The sequence below is a fragment of the Puntigrus tetrazona genome, chromosome 21 (assembly GCF_018831695.1).
Source record: "Puntigrus tetrazona isolate hp1 chromosome 21, ASM1883169v1, whole genome shotgun sequence".
NCBI classification, from domain to species: Eukaryota; Metazoa; Chordata; class Actinopteri; order Cypriniformes; family Cyprinidae; genus Puntigrus; species Puntigrus tetrazona.
The window spans coordinates 761,316-779,151 of NC_056719.1; the positions used below are offsets into that span (position 1 = coordinate 761,316).

Here is a 17,836-nt window from a genome sequence, read left to right on the forward strand (position 1 = left end):
TAATTGGCATAATCCAATTTAAGGATATAATGTTTCAGGATGGTGTGACCCAGATATCAAAGCTGAAAGGACAAGACCTTGAAGGCACTGTCGGTTTTGAAAGCAACACAAAGCAGAGCAGGTGAGGTTCATTTCTCATGCTGCTGTTTACGTCCCCATGACCAATTCACGCTCTTCAAGTTCTTAATGATAATGAACGTCAAAAGAGAAATGAATTTATAGCAATGAGTAGAGTTAATTATTCGGAAGCCTCGCAAACAATGCAGCCTATGGTTATTTTAAAACGTTGTCGTTGTTGTTTTTTAATGAACTGATATTTTGGCAAGATCAAGAAATGAGAATGCAAAGCAACTATAATAAAAAAAGAAAAAGGAAATTTATGCATTATGTGTTTAATCGCATACGGCTGGAGTGAAATACAATTGCTGCAAATAAACACAGCATGAATTTTGCCACTAGATGGAACTATTTGGTTTCATTTGAAGGTTACCGTGTTGCACGAACGGTGGTATCATCTGAGGACGTGTACAAAATACAAGGATAAAAACTTCATGAATTATAATAATTTCATCATATTAAAAGCAAATGTATTCATTCACAATAATGCATAAATTTATGCAGTCCGTATAGGCTGGATGGAGAATGACAGTTGTTAAGAATGACAAATAAAATTGGAATTATTAAGATATTACTTAAAAAGTATTGCCTTGGGGCCGGTAAGCAAACTGAGTACACTCAGAAAAAAAGGTACAAAAGCTGTCACTGGGGTGGTACCTTTATCAAAAGGTACACTTTTGCACCGATTAGATTCAAATATGTACACTTTAAGTACTAACATGTTCTTTTAACGTACCAGAATGAATCCTTTAGGTACAAAAGGTACCACCCCAGTGACAGCTTTTGTACCTTTTTTTCTGACAGCGTACTTTTTCAGAACATATCAAAAATGAAAAGGTCAAAAATGAAAGACGTCAACACAACTCTACCCTTAAAGACATCCAGGTCAAGTTTTCTTTCCTTCTGTCAAACATGTAGATGGAGATTTATACTGCTGCTGTCTGTTGGGGGTTATGTTTTGATTAAAAAAGACCTGAGATCATTTACCTATAGGTAATATTCATAATTTTTTATTTTCTTTTGCAGATGTTTCTCCAAGATTGTGGAAACGTGGAATTAGCAATTATTTATAGACGTATTAATAATGTGTTTAGATAGGTTACCATAGATTCCCTGTGCTAGCACAGTGCTGCTGATGTGTGCAGCAAAGACTTCTGGGAATCAGGTTTGGTCCTATGAGGAGCTGAACTGGGTGGCTGCCACTCACACACCAAGTATACGTGAACCGCATGATGCTAAGAAACATGTAAACAGCTGCTGAATATTATATTGAAACCCTAATTTAATAGGAGCGTGTTAAAATGTTAATTCCGAGCTTGAAGATTATAAGGAGCGTATAGGCATCACCGCGGTGACTCATGGGTAAGTGTGGTTCAAAACCAACAATCCACTAACTTTTCATGGGAATCGTCAATTGTGTTCAATCATTTCGCAGTAATAACGTTATCTTAATACGTAAGATGCGTGTAATCATTATACGGACTTGTTTTGTGAACGAGATCCAATTTGATCTCAAATCATGTATCAACCGAAGATTTTCTTTTCCAAGTGCGGTGAATGAATCGTTCTTATGAATCGAATCTTTGTAATGAATCATCCGAATCGGTTCACAGATCGGACTAAACGAATGGTTTATGAGCTAGCTAGTGGTCCAAAAGAACCAAGAACAAAACTTTCCCATTTGCAGAGATCCAGATTATTTGGAAGGAATTGTAGGCTATGTATTATTGTATTACATGTTCTTATTTTTAATGATGATAACAAAATAACTGCTTATATCACAACTGTCTTGTTTAAACTTTAAATTATGGCTGAGCCAAAATGCAACAGGGCACATGAAAATAAAACGTTATATAAAACCGCAATAAACATCACATTGTGATATATCCCACGCCGGAAGCACGTATGGTGCATTTGCGTCAAGATGTAAAAGATTCACCGAATCATTTTTGGAAATGAACTGTTGGAAAAGAACCGAATCGTTCCGTCGTGATCGTCGCAAAGGTTTGTGGGATTGTCGGTCAGTCACGAAAAATCTCAGCGCGCGATATTAAAGCAGTGACGCTCGAAATGTTGATTATATAACGCAAACGTTCATTTCATACCGACACCTTTAAGAAGTGTATAGGCAACCTTAGAGAGAACGCTTCTAAATTGGGAAGAAAAGCAATTAAAAACCCCCCTCATTAATCCGTTAAATATAGCGAATAAATTCTCCGCGCTTTGTAAGAATTCCTTGGTGGCGTCACGGAGCGTTCTGAACCTCAAAATGTAGCAACAATGTTGCAGCTGGCAGTATTATGACACGATATGAGGAATCAATAGGACACAGGCAGTCATGTGACTGCGCTTACATCTCGGGGGGTGGGCAGCAGTCTCTCCATGTCTTACTGCTGTATTCGGCAGGGGGAAAGCCATGCATTCTCGCTCATTTTAGAGCTGTGCTGTCATGAGGGCTGCTTGCACCCATGAGCAACGTTTTGCAATGCTTTTTGACAGCACTGCAATGTATTCCTGAGTCCCTCTTCCATGCATACTGATGATGTCTGTCATTCCAGGTTGTGCTGTGCATAGCTGAATTTGGTGGTGCAGCAGCAAGAATCATGGCTGGCCTTCTTGCCTTTGATATTTGCCTTTGCTGCCCTGCTGAGAAGAAGAGCCCTCACGTGCAAGCTTTTAATTGAGACACAGCCCTTTCTTACAATAACCCACAGGTAGGTCAGCATCTGTTCTTTGCTCTTTGAATGGGTCCTTCCGATAGCTGTCATTGTGGTAGGCCAGGAGGGTTGCTGGAAATGGGGTGTAGTGGAGAGCATATTATTGCTGCCGTCAAGGTTTTCTGGTTTGAATGGGAGATTTTTTGCTCGCTGTACTTTTGAGTCTGTTGGTTTGTTGTGCAATAGCTACATGCATTCATGTTCTTCTCATTGCAGAATTCATCAGAAGTGAACCGCTCGGTGCCTTGTAAATGATTCAGGGGCAGGGCTAAAGAAGCCTCATGTAGGCCACAATGAACAACCTCCTTTACATAATGCATTATAGTAGGAATATAACTTTCTAATTTGATTTAAACAACATGAAATCGACCTTCTTTCTTACTGCATGTTTTAATTGTACAGCAAACTGTATATTTATATCATATGTAGGATATGCAATAAAACTGTATCCAATGAAATATAATAAATATATGAAAATATGAAAATATTTGGATTTATATATATATATATATATATATATATATATATATATATATATATATATATATATATATATATATATATATACACACACACACATATGTAAATGTGTGTATATGTTATAATTAATTTGTTTTATATCTAATATTTTATCACAATGCTGTAACTTGTGAAACAACTTTAAAGCTGATGACATCATGTAGGCCGTGCAATGCTATTGGACGATGTCAACAAATAGCCTAACTATTTAGGCTTTATGTTTTTTGTTTGGCTGCATACTGGTACATAATGCTGACTTTTCACACTCCCAATGGATAAAATTTCCATCCTTCATTTTTTTCCTCATTGTATATTAAATATTGAATATTTTCCTTCAGTATAATTTTTACTGAATATCTGATTATCGTTGAAATACAGCTTCAGGAAAGTCATCAGGAAATTAAGATTTACCTTAATACAAGTCTTGCTCATATCATGAATGCTTTTTTAAAATAAAAAATGGCTTCGTAAAAGCAAAACGCTTTAACTTGCCCTTCCTGTGAAATGACTTCACTGATGATGTCATCACGTAGACCGTGCAGCGGTGCTAACCAACAGCCAAGCAACTATTTACGCACTGTTTCGTAATTTCGTTTTTCGCTTTTCACAGTCCGCTCAATTCTCGAAAGATAAAATCTCACAGAATGTTCAATTTCACATCAGATTAGAAAAGTACAATGGGTTGCGAATAGCACGGTTGTACGAAACAGAATCTGCTGCTATACTGATATGTGAGTTCATAAGTTCAAAGACTAGTTTGGCTAGTGTTGGAACTAGCATTTCATCGGTGTTGACTTTAGCGTTTCCTGCATTGTTAGGGTGCCTCAGAGTAGTTTATTTGCTTTGGTAAAAGCCAAATGAAAGAAACGAGAACAGACAAGTCTTAAGCGTAGTCCTAAACTCAAGTATAAATCTGAGCTGTTTCAACTGAAAGAAACTTGCACTGACTCATCTTAAAACATGTCTGTGCCTGTTTTGTCTTAAGATGCACTCCAGTAATGTTTTTTTTTCAGGTATGTTTCTAAAAATTACAAAAAAATCCTGGCTTAGGCTAAGCCCCGTCTACGAAACCATTGTGCTTATTTTAATATTAGCAGCGTAGGAAATGGTGCCATCATTCAAGAGAACACCATTACGCTAAATCATAAAAATGCCACAAATATTGCTAACCGAATTGGACCGAATGCTTCTCTATGAAAAAAGCAACAACACACATACATGATTTGATTTCAAGCTAACCAACACCATCATGGGCCTTTGTTCTTCCTGTTCGCAGTCTCTCAGCAAACGTCATTCGAGAAGATTCCCTTCTCCCCTTACACCCCTCCTTCCAGTCCCGTCTCATATTCCCTCATTTTTTTCTCCACCTCTCCTTTCTGCCCGTTCCTCTCTCTCTCTCTCTTCAATCTGTTCGTCTTCTTTGGCTGCAGCAGCTGGTTGCAGTCTTGAGCCAGAGAGTCTCATCCCCGCGTCCCCTTCCCCCCGATGAGTGCAGGCAAAGACAAAAGGCCAGGGCTGCTTGTCAGAACACTGCCCCCTTCCTCCCTGTGCCGCCGTGTGCATCTGCAGAGGAGAGAGTGACCTATAGAACGCGAACCAGCAGGCTCATAGTGAAGGGAAAAAAAATCACACTCATACAGAATGGGGCCTGGCTGGACTGACGTCTTGCATAAGCCTTTCCATGAAGATTCCCGGTAGTAGGGCCGAGGCGAAGCGGGGTAGGGGTTTGTGTGTCTCTGCGTGTGTGTTTTTTTCTACGTGTCACGGCCTTTGTTTTCTCTCTCGTTTGGCAGAGACCGGACACGGTTGCCCAGGGCTGGAGGATTAGGGGACGAGCAGCTGATTTTAACTGAGAAAGAGCCGTGTTTCTCACCGGCTTTCGGGGGGAAAGGCGAGAGGAGGAAGCAGGGACACTGGCTAGAAGAGAGGAACAGGGACCATGGAGAGTGTGAGAGTGAGGGAGAGAGAGAGAGAGGGAGAGGGGAGGCAGAGAAGGAAGTAGAAGCAGTCCAGTGCTGCAGAATGGGGTAAAACCGAGAGGCACAATCAAAAAGAGGTCAGGTACCGAGCCTGTTTAAATTCTACTTACTATCTCTGTGTCTTGTTTTCTTCTGTCAGGAAACGGTGCTCATATTGTGGTTTTGGTTTACACAGTGCTTGTGGTTTTCCTCTGGAATGTGCATCTGCTTTGTGGCTTTTAATTTTTCCTGCTCTCATCCATCCATCCATCCATCCATATAAACCAGCCTCTGGTATGCATGTATTTTTCATAAACGTCCTCCACAGTCTGTGTTTTTCAGGCCTAGCGTTTGATTCGGCTCGGCAACGTCAACTGCACACGCATTCTGAACACAAACCTCTTCGATAATATCAGCACACACTCAAAGCAGGAATATTTTGCAGGAATATCGAAGATTTGATGAAGAAACGGCCAGCTTCTGTGTCTCCAGTGTGGCTGCACTGCAGCACACACATTATGCAGGGTGACCGGAACCGGCTGAAACCGGTTTGAGGCAGACGAGGAGGCTCGGAAACAATACAGTCACTGTGCTACAGGCAGATAGCCGACTGCTTAATGGCAGCCAAAATGGCAAAGGGGTCTTTAGGAGTGATGCAGCCCAGAGCAGAGATGTTAGAGAGACGGTCTTTGCTCACCTCCAGACGGTCAAGCACGTCAGGGCCGGGCGGCAGCCATGAGAACTGAGCAGATATGGTGACCGTAGGTCACTGTGTGCTGTTATTCATGGTGGTCACTGTCCAGAATGGTCTCTGGCGTGCCTTTCCTCCTGGTGGATTGTTTCTTGAAGGGCCCTGCCTAGTGCAAAAAGTGGATTTTTTTTCCTCTGCTGTCAGTGACAAAGGAGGAGGAGGGTGGTGGTGGTGTTTTGTTGTGGAGGTGGTGAGAGGAAGGAAGGAAGGAAGGAAGAAGGGAAGGAAAGCAAGATTGTTTGCCCTAGTTGTCGGAACACCGAGGGTGAGGAGTGGCTCATTTGCATGTTTCCACTTCTATATGTTTGCATGTGTGTGTTCTCTTTTATTATGTGTGATATTTTGTATTGTTTTGATAGTTGGGCTACTGTGTCGTACACCGGCCTAGTTTTAAAGGCCTCTGATAGAATCCAAAGAATTGTTTTCCTGTGAGCGACACTCTCATTTGAAATCAGACTGCTTGACTGTAAATGTGTTTAGGCCTCATACTGGCTTCAAAATTGAATTAAAATCTTCTTGTCCTTGTGCTATTTCTCTTATTCTTTTTCTGTCTTTTGTTTGCTGCTCCTTCACTGCTTACATGCCTTACCACATTGGCTCCATTGTGTGCGGGGAAGGCCGTCTTGGCCCTGCGCACCCTGTGCGTGCAGATGTTATTAGCTGTAATGGAGGCAGGGCTGCAGTGCTCTCTTCCATTTCAATAAAAGCAGCAGTAGCAGGAGTAATGGGGGGTGGCTAACCTTACTAGCACAACACAGCTTTATTTTCTTTGTGCTTTTTTTCTCTTAGCACTCTAAATATGCCAAAATAGATAATGTTCATATGTGACTGTGTTTCTAGTTAGTATTAATATTTTAGGATCAACTCCGAGGACTAAATAAAAATGTATTATTTTTACAAAGTGTATAATTTTTCACACAATTTTTATATATATATATATATATGTCTGTGTATATATATGTCTGTGTATATGTATATGTGTATATAAAATACAAAATAAAAAAACAAACATACCCAGGGTTATTGATAAACCGTTTACAGTATGCCATGTCCAAATAATACACATGCATTTAACTGACTAAATTTGTGTCTTCAGTGAGAGATATTTTTATGATACCTACAGGCAGTTTTAAATATAGCACACATTAGTCATTCACAGAAAGAGGTTTCTATGTTTAATTTTTTTGGATCTTATGCAAAATGAATTATGATCTTACTTAATGAGATGATAAAGACATGGAGGCTTGTTGGAGATCAGTAAGGATGAAAAAGTGAGAAGTCAAATTATACCAGGTGCATTTTAAGAGTTTCCCCACCATTAAAAATGCTGCCTGTTTGATAGAATATTTGAAAAACTAAAATGTTGTAGTTTTTTTGTTTTCAAAAGTTGCCTTTAAAACACTGATTTTACACACTTTATATATTGCTTAGTTTATTTCTGTAGTCTATATTATCTTTCTTATCTTTAATCATTTATAGGCTTTAAATGCTTCTTGTTGCTGTCCTTTGACTGTAGTCTAATTAGACATTTTTTTCCTTCTCTAATTGTAATGGAATGTTTTTCCCCTGTTTCTAAAAGGTGTTTAGCTCATTCTCATAAGACCATGGGCGACATGAAAACCCCAGACTTTGATGATCTGCTTGCGGCCTTTGACATTCCTGATATGGTTGATCCCAAGGCTGCCATTGAGTCCGGCCATGACGATCATGAGGGACAACTCAAACACAATGCCCACCATGAAGAGGACTCCCACGTCTCCTCGGGTCCAGATGTTGGGGTTAGTGTTATTGTTAAGAACGTCCGGAATTTTGATGCCACTGAACATCTCTCAGAGAAAGATGTTCATCCCACTGTTGGAAATGGACTGCACAATGGTTTCTTGCCCGTATCACCCAACAACAGATACAGCAAAGAGAGTGACAAGCTTCAAAAAGGCGAAATCCATGGGATGGCAGGAAATATCTCCACATTTAACCAGTTCAGTCCAATCTCTAGTGCCGAAGAATTTGATGATGATGACAAAATTGAAGTAGATGACCCTGTCGACAAACAAGGTAATTTACAGTTTAGACCAAACCCTCTAACCAGTCTAAGTTCAAAGACTGAAGAACCTCGTTCTCAGCACACCAAACCAGATGGTCCAACTAGGCCAAGAACAAATGGCAATCATAATCATTTAAAAGTTGATAATAGTAGCGCAAATGGCACAGTGGGACACTCAAACATATATGAATCTCAAAAACCAAGAAAGACTGAGGAACACTTCAAAGAAAGAGCCCAAGAAGCAAAAGAGCTTGGAGGACCAGTTGTTGAGTTGAATGTGACCAACCTCTCCCAAGCCAAGGCAAAATCATCTGCAAAGCTCTCATCCTGCATTGCTGCAATTGCAGCACTTAGTGCAAAGAAAGCTAGTACAGAAGCAATATCTCCAGAATCCCAAGCCACACCTCGCGATTCACCCAGAGAGGCTAAAGAGATCCCAAAGGTTACGGATAAATCACCAGAGCAGGAGTCTGCTCTGGAGCTTGGCAAGAAAATGCTCTCAAAACAACCTGAGAGTCCTTGCAGTGTTACCAGTGAAAGCAGCAGCAAAGAGTCTCCTGCATCTCCAGCAGGATCTATACCAGTCATTCCCAAAGTCCGCATCAAAACGATCAAGACTTCTTCAGGACAGATCAAGAGAACTGTTACCAGAGTCCTGCCCGAGTTTGATCCTGAAGTCTTGAAGAAAGGTGTTGACACACCTCTACTGTCCTCTTCAACCTCGTCTTCTGTTTTCTCATCTCCTACAAGAACTTTGCCGACCACAGTAGTAGCAACTTCTGGAGGCTCTGCCATTGAAGTAACTAAGCAAATGACCATCAAGCCCGTGGCCACCGCCTTCCTGCCTGTCTCAGCTGTTAAGACAGCAGGCTCACAAGTGATTAACCTGAAACTTGCTAACAATACGACTGTAAAGGCCACCGTCATACCAGCGGCATCTGTTCAGAGTGCCAGCAGTGCCATCCTTAAAGCTGCTAATGCCATTCAGCAACAAACTGTCATGGTGCCTGCTTCCAGCCTAACAAACACCAAACTTGTGCCAAAGACTGTCCACCTAACCAACTTAAATCTCTTGCCTCAGAATGCATCAGCAGCTGAGCTCCACCAAGTCCTGACCAAGCCCCAACAACCCATCAAGCAAGCTTTATTGGGCCAACAACAGAAGAAAGTGTCTAGGGTCCAGGTCCTAACCAGCTCTCAGAGCTCAGTTGTAGAAGCTTTCAATAAAGTTTTGAGTAGCATTAACCCTGTGCCAGTTTATGTACCCAATCTCAGTCCTCCGGTTTCTGCCTGTATATCTTTACCATCCCGTGGGTACAAATGCTTGGAATGTGGTGATTCCTTTGCACTCGAAAAAAGCCTCACTCAGCATTATGACCGTAGAAGTGTCCGCATTGAGGTCACTTGCAACCATTGTGGCAAAAACCTAGTTTTCTACAACAAGTGCAGCCTACTATCACATGCTAGGGGACACAAAGACAAAGGGGTTGTCATGCAGTGTTCTCATCTCATCTTGAAGCCAATTCCAGCGGACCAGATGATCCTTGCACCATCAGTAACCTCCAGCCCTCCCACCTCTACAGCTAACCTTGGATCCTCTGTAGTGGGAAGTCCAGGGAAAGGAAACCCAACCACGGTTATCTCTGCACCCTCTTCGGCTCCTGTCGTGGCTGCCATGCCTCTAGATAAGGATGTCTCCAAGGTCTGCAGATCAAATCTGAAGTGCTTGGAATGTAATGAGACATTTCAGGAAGAGTCATCACTTGCAATGCATTACCAGCAGGCTCCTGAATCCGGTGGACAGGTGGGTGCATGAATTGATTGTGATGTAGGAGTATAAATGCTTCTTCCAGCATTGTAGTCGAGACCAGTTTGTTTGAAACCAAGTCCAGACTGAGACTTGAGCAAGTTTAGTTTAAGTAAAGACCAAGACTGAAAGAGGGTCATACAATAGCTCAGTCTCGAGTACAACACTGGCTTCCTCTTTTATATACAGAAGTAGTTAAACGTATTATTAAATATATTTTGAACAATTAGATTGTGCTTTTCCTTCAACTGAAACAGAAAACCTGCACCATTTGCCAAATGCTACTGCCAAACCAGTGTAGCTTTGCTTCTCATCAGCGGATCCATCAGCATAAGTCTCCATATATCTGCCCTGAATGTGGAGCTATCTGTCGATCTGTCCATTTTCAATCTCATGTGACCAAGAACTGCCTGCACTACACACGTCGAGTGGGCTACCGGTTAGTACTGCATTACTCTCTATAACGGTCAAGGCCAAAAAGAAGCTGCATGCTTTCAAGAAATGTCTTTTTTGCTAGTAAATGAAATGTTTATTTATTAATGGTGAATATTGTATTTTAACCTGATCACCAAAAATGTGTAATTACAGTCACTGACCACTAGGGGTGTAACATACATCATGCCACCACATAGCAGATCACAATTCAATTTGTGGATATAAAAAAAAGGAGTGTGATATATCGTATCATATCATATAAGTATTGTGCGAGTTTTGAATCACAGCTATCTGTTATGAGTGTATTCATCTCTGCTGACCTCAGGCCCTGTTCTTATTTCTGAGTTGACATAAAAGCTTCTATTTATGCACAAAGCATGCACTGAAATGCGAAATGTGCCTAAGTGTTTAATTGGTTTTGAGTGGAACATGAAATGAGGGCTCGTCATGCTTTCAAAACGGCAATCATGAAGCTATTCGCTGTTATTATTCTGACATTCGCTCATGATTGATGCCGCATTAAAGGTGTCTGCTTCATTGATTATGGAAACAAAAAAAGAGGGTTAGGTTAGATTCAAGAATAACACTTTCTTTTTTCGTCTTTTAGCTGTGTTCACTGTAGTGTCATCTTCGCTGATGTTGCTGCTCTCAAGTCACACATTCAGGGATCGCACTGTGAAATCTTCTACAAATGCCCCATCTGCCCCATGGCTTTTAAATCGGCCCCCGGTACACATTCCCATGCCTACACTCAGCATCCAGGGGTTAAAATTGGAGAACCTAAGTGAGTCTTTTTTTAATGAATTCATAGAATGAATAAAATGGTGTCTTTGGGATGTCCGATTTCTGTTTTTCTTTCTCATTGTTGTAAATGTGGAAAATTCTTTTTGAGAAACCATATGGTTAAGTAAGCAATAATGCATAAGTAGCCATTCATTATACCAAAATAAATCCATCAATGACATCAGATCCTATATTCTATTTATTACTTACCGAATGAGTAAATAAAGAGATGTGAAATATTGATTTGAGTTTAAATAATTGTATTATGTGAGATGAAAGACCGCGACATGCAGCTCGCACAGCTATGTTTTTCTGAGAAAATGATTAGTTATATATTAGAGCAGTCATTATACAAGAATATATGACCTCAGATTTCAGTGATTGACCAATTAGAATCAAGTATTTCATAGAGCTGCGTAATAATGTTTTTTTCAGTTAATAATTTTAATAGTTCTTTTGACTAAAATAAGACATAATCCAATTATTTTATTAAAGTGCAAACCCACGCTTTGTGCTAAACACTGCCATCTTTATGACAAAACAAGCTTGCAGTAATTTTTAGCAGTAGAATGGAGGGAAACTCAATAGGTGTGTAAAATCTGTTCCTTTAGAACTCATACGCCACTGACCTTTTCAGGTGCAGAAAGAAATTATGCACGGTGGCTTTAATTACTGTGTCCTCTCTTTGAACCGGTACACCCCCAAGACAGCCTGTCATGTTCATCAGCACTTGTTAATGAAAAGGCCAGATGGTTTGTTTGCACTTCCTGTGTTACCTGTAACCATGTTGGAAATATGATCTGCTGGCTTACTGACAATGCAAGCGTTTAATGCAGATGTTTGACACACAAACGAGCTGACAACGGTAGACACAACAGTAGATTTACTCTAGAGAGAGGAAAATGTTGTTTTTATTCAGCCAGAGCTATTGAACCTTGTAATGAGAAGTTGGAATGAGCAACAAAGCATTTTAGAAAATACTCTCTTCACTGGTATGTGTTGTTTTGCAGGCTGATCTACAAGTGCTCCATGTGTGACACCGTATTTACCCAGCAGACTTTGCTCTACACGCACTTTGACCAGCACATATCCAGTCAGAAAGTGTCTGTCTTCAAGTGTCCGGACTGTTCGATGCACTACGCCCAAAAGCAGCTCATGCTGGATCATATTAAAGTAAGAGTGAAACTTGTTATTAGTCATTGGCCATCACGTCACCGGTCATTTAAATGAATTAAAATCTTGTTTAAATTAATTGTACATGATAGCGTTTGTTTAATAGTAAATATTAGGGCTGCCAAATCAATCAATCTAAATAGAAGTTTATGTTTATATTTATATATGTGTGTGTGTATTGTATATATTTATTTTAGGGCTGTCAAATTATTAATCATGATTAATTGAATCCAAAAATAAAAGTTTCTCCTGACATAATGTATGTGTGTGTATTGTGAATGTAAGTACACACACAGCATATAATTTGAAAATATTTACAAAATATTACATATATATTTATTTTCTTATAATTTATACAATATATAAATATATTTAATATATAAATGTCACACATTTTTCTTATACATGCATGTGTATTTATATATACATAATAAATATACATGATAAACATATATTATGTAAACAAAAGCTGTTGTTTTGGATCATTTACCAGCACAAATTTATTTACAAAATATTTAAATTGATATAAATATCATACATTTCCCCTGATTTATTGTATTTACCCACTAAAGTGTTATTGTACATGTCAGTTTATTTTCATTTTACTACAAAAATCAACTTATGACACATTAAAAAGTAAATTATTTTCACCCTAAATACATATTCGTTGTAATTATTATAATTTTTTTTTAAATGTGCCACTGTACTTACATTTATGTGCTTTCTATGGACATATCACTTTTGTGAATTTCTTTTGATGCAGACATTTTAAAATCTTTGACTTTATATATTTAAGAATATACATTATGTAAACAAAAACTTCTATATGTGATTAATTGCATTTAATTGATTAGACAGCCCAAATAAAAATATACAATTATTTTTACTATTAATTGCTATTTTATTAATATTTCGATAATTTTTAAAGTCCATGCATGGCATCTTAAAGACCATCGAAGGCCCTCCAAACCTGGGCATCAATCTCCCTCTCAGCTCCAAACCTACTAATTCGATGAGCCCGAATAACAACAACAAAGAGGGCATCTCTATCAGTAGCCTCGAGAAAGGAGAGAGGAAGCCAACATCACCAACAAAAAAGAATAGTAATGGAACAGACCTTCCCAAAAAAGCCCCATTGTCCATATCCTGCCCTGGCTGGACCTGCAGGGAGTGCAACCGGTTGTTTACACAGAGAGAAGTCTTCATCGCTCACATGAAAAGAGAGCATGGGAAGGTAACATACAGCTGTTTTAGTTCTAATAGGTTTTAGAGTCTCATGAGTAAGACCCGGGGCTGTAGGACCCATAATGAACCGCACTAAATTCATTTACATTAATTCAGATTGACGGGCATGTCTGTAATCAATCCTTTTTTTCTGCTACACCAGCAACTGAAAAAGCATCCATGTCGACAGTGTGAAAAGTCCTTCAGTTCCTCTCACAGTTTATGTAGACACAACCGAATCAAACACAAGGGCCTACGGAAAGTCTACTCATGTCCGTGAGTATCATGTGTTCCTAAACTCATCAGAATTTCCAATTGCTTCATCTGTGCTTGTGAATTCAATTCCAGGTTCCTCACGTCTGCATTTTCAAGCTTAAAGGGGCCATGAACTGGGAAATCTAAATTCTTTTGACATATAAGAGGTCATGGTACTTTGAAGCAGTCTGCAAAAACGACAGGTTATTGATTGTGCCACTTTATGATGGCTAAACACCGCCTCCATGTGCAGTGTAAATAACATTTAGTCATTTTGCACACGCTTTTATTCAGAGTGACTACAATTTGGGAATATATAAAGCGATTCATTTTAAAGAAGCAAAGAGACGGGGGAAGTGCTCATAATATCAGCCTCAGGAAGTGTTCAAAAAAGTACGAGCTGGAAAGAGAAAGGAATAAATAAAGAGAAAGTTTCGTTTTTTTAATTTTAGTATGAGTAGCGAAAAGCAACATCAGAACAGGATAGAAAATTGGCTATTTCTTCTAAATTATACATTAATACAGATACAGTTTATGACCCCTTTAAGACACTTTATTTTACACTAAAGCTTATCAGAAACAGAGTATCAGACAGATCTCTTTTGGGTTTCCTCAGACACTGCCCGGAACCCAGTCGCACTTTCACCAAAAGACTGCTGCTAGAAAAACACATTCAGCTGATGCATGGCATCAAAGACGCAGAGGCCAAGCTTCCGGTAGATTCCAGCAGTGCAGAAGCCACCCCGGACAAAGAGCAGGTAACCAAAACACAGACTGCCACTTTCGGGTCTGTATTGTATGGTACTGTTGCAAAGGCATTGGGCAGAAGTACACAACCATTCAAAAGTCGGTACGATTTAAAAAAAAATTTTTTTTGAGATCTTATGCTTCTCAAGGTTGCATTTATTTGGTAAAAAATACAGAAAAAACTGTGATAGAGAAATAGTCACATGATCTTGCAGATGTCACACTAATATGCATAATATATATATATATATATATATATATATATATATATATATATATATATATATATATATATATATATATATATATATATATATATATATATATATATATATATATAATTTTCTGTAAAATTATACAATAGTAAACATTTGGAAAAATCTTGTCTTAGGAAAATTTGCTAAACTTTTTTTCAAATGTAACACTAAAGGTTCATTAGTTATTAACAACATTAGTTAACATGATCGAAGAATGAACAATACTTCTACAGCATTTATTCAACTTAGTTACTGGTAATTAAGCATTTACTAATGCATTATTAAAATCACAAGTTGTGTTAGTTAATGCACTGTGAACTAACATGAGTAAAAAAGAACTGTGTTTATTAACTAATATTATAAGATTAATAATGTAATAAATGCTTTGTTTGTTTGTGTTAGTTAATGAGAGATGTATACATATTGTTTTTTTCAAGACAATTGGATATTTAATCAAATGCTTTTTCATTCACTGCTCAGTAAAAAGTTTATTTAAAAACAATAACTTCATAACAATAGTAATTGTAATATGCAATGTGTACAGTATAACTAAATTAGCATATTTGCTCTATTAAATGACTAGCTAACATAATTTTAAAATATTGCATTAGTAAAATCTGGCATTATTGCTTACTCAAGACTGCATATTTGCTTGGAGTATCTTTCTGTAATTCCCTAAATTATAATTAAATTATAATGTTATATAATATCAGCCATTATAATTTATCTCCCATTACATGAAATTCATTATCGGCTTTTTTGCATTTTCGGCATTGCATAAAACATCGTTTTGCATCTTCAGGTCCCCAGTCCTAAGCGAAAGCTTTATTCTGAAGATGAAGATGCTGAAAGGGAAGAGGAAGCGCAGGAGCCCGGAAGAGAGGCGACTTCTACTCAGCGGTCCAAGAGCTCATCCTCACAGCCTCTAAAGAAGCTCAAGATTAACGTCTTCAAGACACACAAATGCGCAGTGTGTAGCTTCACCACTGAGGACATCGTGCGTTTCCACGAGCACATTCCCCAGCACAAGACCGATGTCTCGTCCTACCAGTGTCGCGAATGCGGCCTGTGCTACACCTCGCACAACTCCCTCGCTCGACACCTGTTCATCGTGCACAAGCTGAAGGAGCCCCAAGGACTCGGGCGACGCAACGAGCAACAAGAAAACACGCCCAACCCGGACGCCAACGACGGTATCCCAGATACTCAATGTAAAGTATGTTCAAAAACATTTGAAACGGAGGGAGCCTTAAACACACACATGCGGACACACGGAATGGCCTTCATTAAGTCCAAACGGCTGAGCGCAGCTGAGAAGTAAGAGCGAGGTTGTGCCCCCTGGTGGACGGATGTTGCTTTGCAAGGAATTATTTGTTTGTATGTTGTACTTATAAAAGCGTTTGACGTCATACTCCTTCACTCTGGCCTCTTTGTATGCTCATTTAGTGTGCATACATATACACATATATATATATATATATATATAAATATACATATATATATATATATATATATATATATATATATATATATATATATATATATATATATAAAATGTATAAATCTATACACACAGGATGTGTGTTTAAAGATGTGTAATATATTAAAAACTGATTTATGTGTATTTAATTATATATGAGAACACATTTTGTATACTTTATGATAGATGTTTGTATGCGTGTTGGATAGACCTTTTTTATAGATTCTTTTTATTTTCTATTTTAGATGGTTCTCGTTGTTTTCTCGTGGGAGCAGATGGCTGTCTCAGTCTTGGGATACTTTCGGTCCCAGTTACTGAACTGCTGCTAGAAAAAAAAAAATGTACAGAAAGTGCACAGAATGTCACCGTTACACTTCTCAGTGAGACATTTTGCACTCAAAAAGGACAATCAGTCCGCAAACCTACAACACGAGCAGGAAAAGCGTCTCCTAAGGCAGCCGAAAATGGCGTTCGACTGAAGATTTGGTTGCTGAATTCAGCCTGAAAGCTTTTTATGGTGCATTTCTGTTTTGTGAATTAGTCGTCCGTTTAAAACTACTATAATTTAGCACTGCGGAAGAACAAAACATGAAAGTAGGTCTTTATATATCTCAGCCACTGCCAAGAGGTCGTGTTGAATCGATATGTGCTTTTTAACTTAAAGTGTCGTCACAGCCGGACGATTCTCCTCACTTCATTTCTTCTCAGGCAGCTTGTTCCAAATCATAACTTGTTCGTTTGATTGCATTTGTGTTTTGGATCATTACCAGTGTTTCAACTCTGACATGTTTTCGTGAAGCCGCATTTCGGATTCGTGCGCATTTCATTTTGAGGTACTTTGGGAAGCTTTTATTCGTAATTCGAATCCAAAACCATTTTGCCCTGCAGACATTTGATTTTTGTTTCATTTGTAATCTCGCATGTCAATTTAGCCTGTTTTATTTAAAACCAAAGTTCCTTGCATATGAATCCAAAGTAGGATGCTCCGCTCATAATTGCGTGTTTTTGATATCAGTAATTCATAAGTGCTGGTATGCTAAAGTGTGGTCAAGTGCCTCCGGCGCTCGAAAGCCAAACGTTGATTTGCCATCAACCCAATGTGTGTTTTTTTTGTTAGTTCGTTTAGAGCAGCGTGTTACGGAAAGGTCTCGAGGTTGGCGTTCCACTGACTCGCATGCTAAATGTGAAAAAGGGAAAAAAGTGAGCTGCCTTCGCTATAAATGAATGTTTTGGTCAAAATGTGAAACGAGCTGTAACATTTCTTTGCGTTTTTTTCTTCTCTAACCCATTCATTTCAGCGTTTCGCTTCACGAGGAGCTCAGCACTGGTTCTCGATTTTTTTTTTATTTATATTTTTTTATTTGTCCTGGAAACTCAGTATTTTGCTTTTCTTTTCCTTTGGATAAATGAGCACTGGGTGGATATGTGCATGAGAGAAGCCATTTTCGGTGGTTGTTCTGTTTTATAGAATGTCTTGCTGATGTTCGGTAGACTTTTGTTCTATGTTTGTGCAGAAAAAAATAAGTTATCATTAATAAATGATACATACACAAATATCTAACATGTCTA

General features: G+C 38.7%; 1 protein-coding gene across 7 annotated transcripts; it reads left to right on the forward strand.

Moving 5' to 3' along the window:
• Positions 1-1,330: 1,330 nt before the first annotated feature.
• Positions 1,331-17,828, forward strand: znf532 (zinc finger protein 532). 7 transcript variants are annotated; one of them, XM_043221919.1, is made up of 10 exons: positions 1,331-1,479; positions 2,676-2,831; positions 7,642-9,910; positions 10,171-10,352; positions 10,956-11,132; positions 12,142-12,304; positions 13,233-13,538; positions 13,692-13,804; positions 14,400-14,541; positions 15,590-17,828. In XM_043221919.1, the coding sequence occupies exons 3-10, from the start codon at positions 7,667-7,669 to the stop codon at positions 16,106-16,108; spliced, it is 3,846 nt and encodes a 1,281-aa protein (XP_043077854.1). In that variant the 5' UTR covers positions 1,331-1,479; positions 2,676-2,831; positions 7,642-7,666; the 3' UTR covers positions 16,109-17,828. The 7 variants fall into 7 exon arrangements, with proteins under 7 accessions (XP_043077854.1, XP_043077852.1, XP_043077856.1 ...); XM_043221917.1 differs by lacking the exon at positions 1,331-1,479 and having other exon boundaries at positions 2,320-2,831; XM_043221921.1 differs by lacking the exons at positions 1,331-1,479; positions 2,676-2,831 and adding an exon at positions 4,878-5,071.
• The last annotated feature ends 8 nt before the right edge of the window (positions 17,829-17,836 follow it).

What these genes read in the sequence shown, in the direction of transcription:
- znf532 (XM_043221919.1), top strand. Translation starts at nt 7,667, where the DNA reads ATGGGCGACATGAAAACCCCAGACTTTGATGATCTGCTTGCGGCCTTT. An exon ending in ACACGTCGAGTGGGCTACCG is followed by an intron (nt 10,353 to 10,955) that starts GTTAGTACTGCA and finishes TTCGTCTTTTAG; the next exon opens with CTGTGTTCACTGTAGTGTCA. An exon ending in CGGAAAGTCTACTCATGTCC is followed by an intron (nt 13,805 to 14,399) that starts GTGAGTATCATG and finishes GGGTTTCCTCAG; the next exon opens with ACACTGCCCGGAACCCAGTC.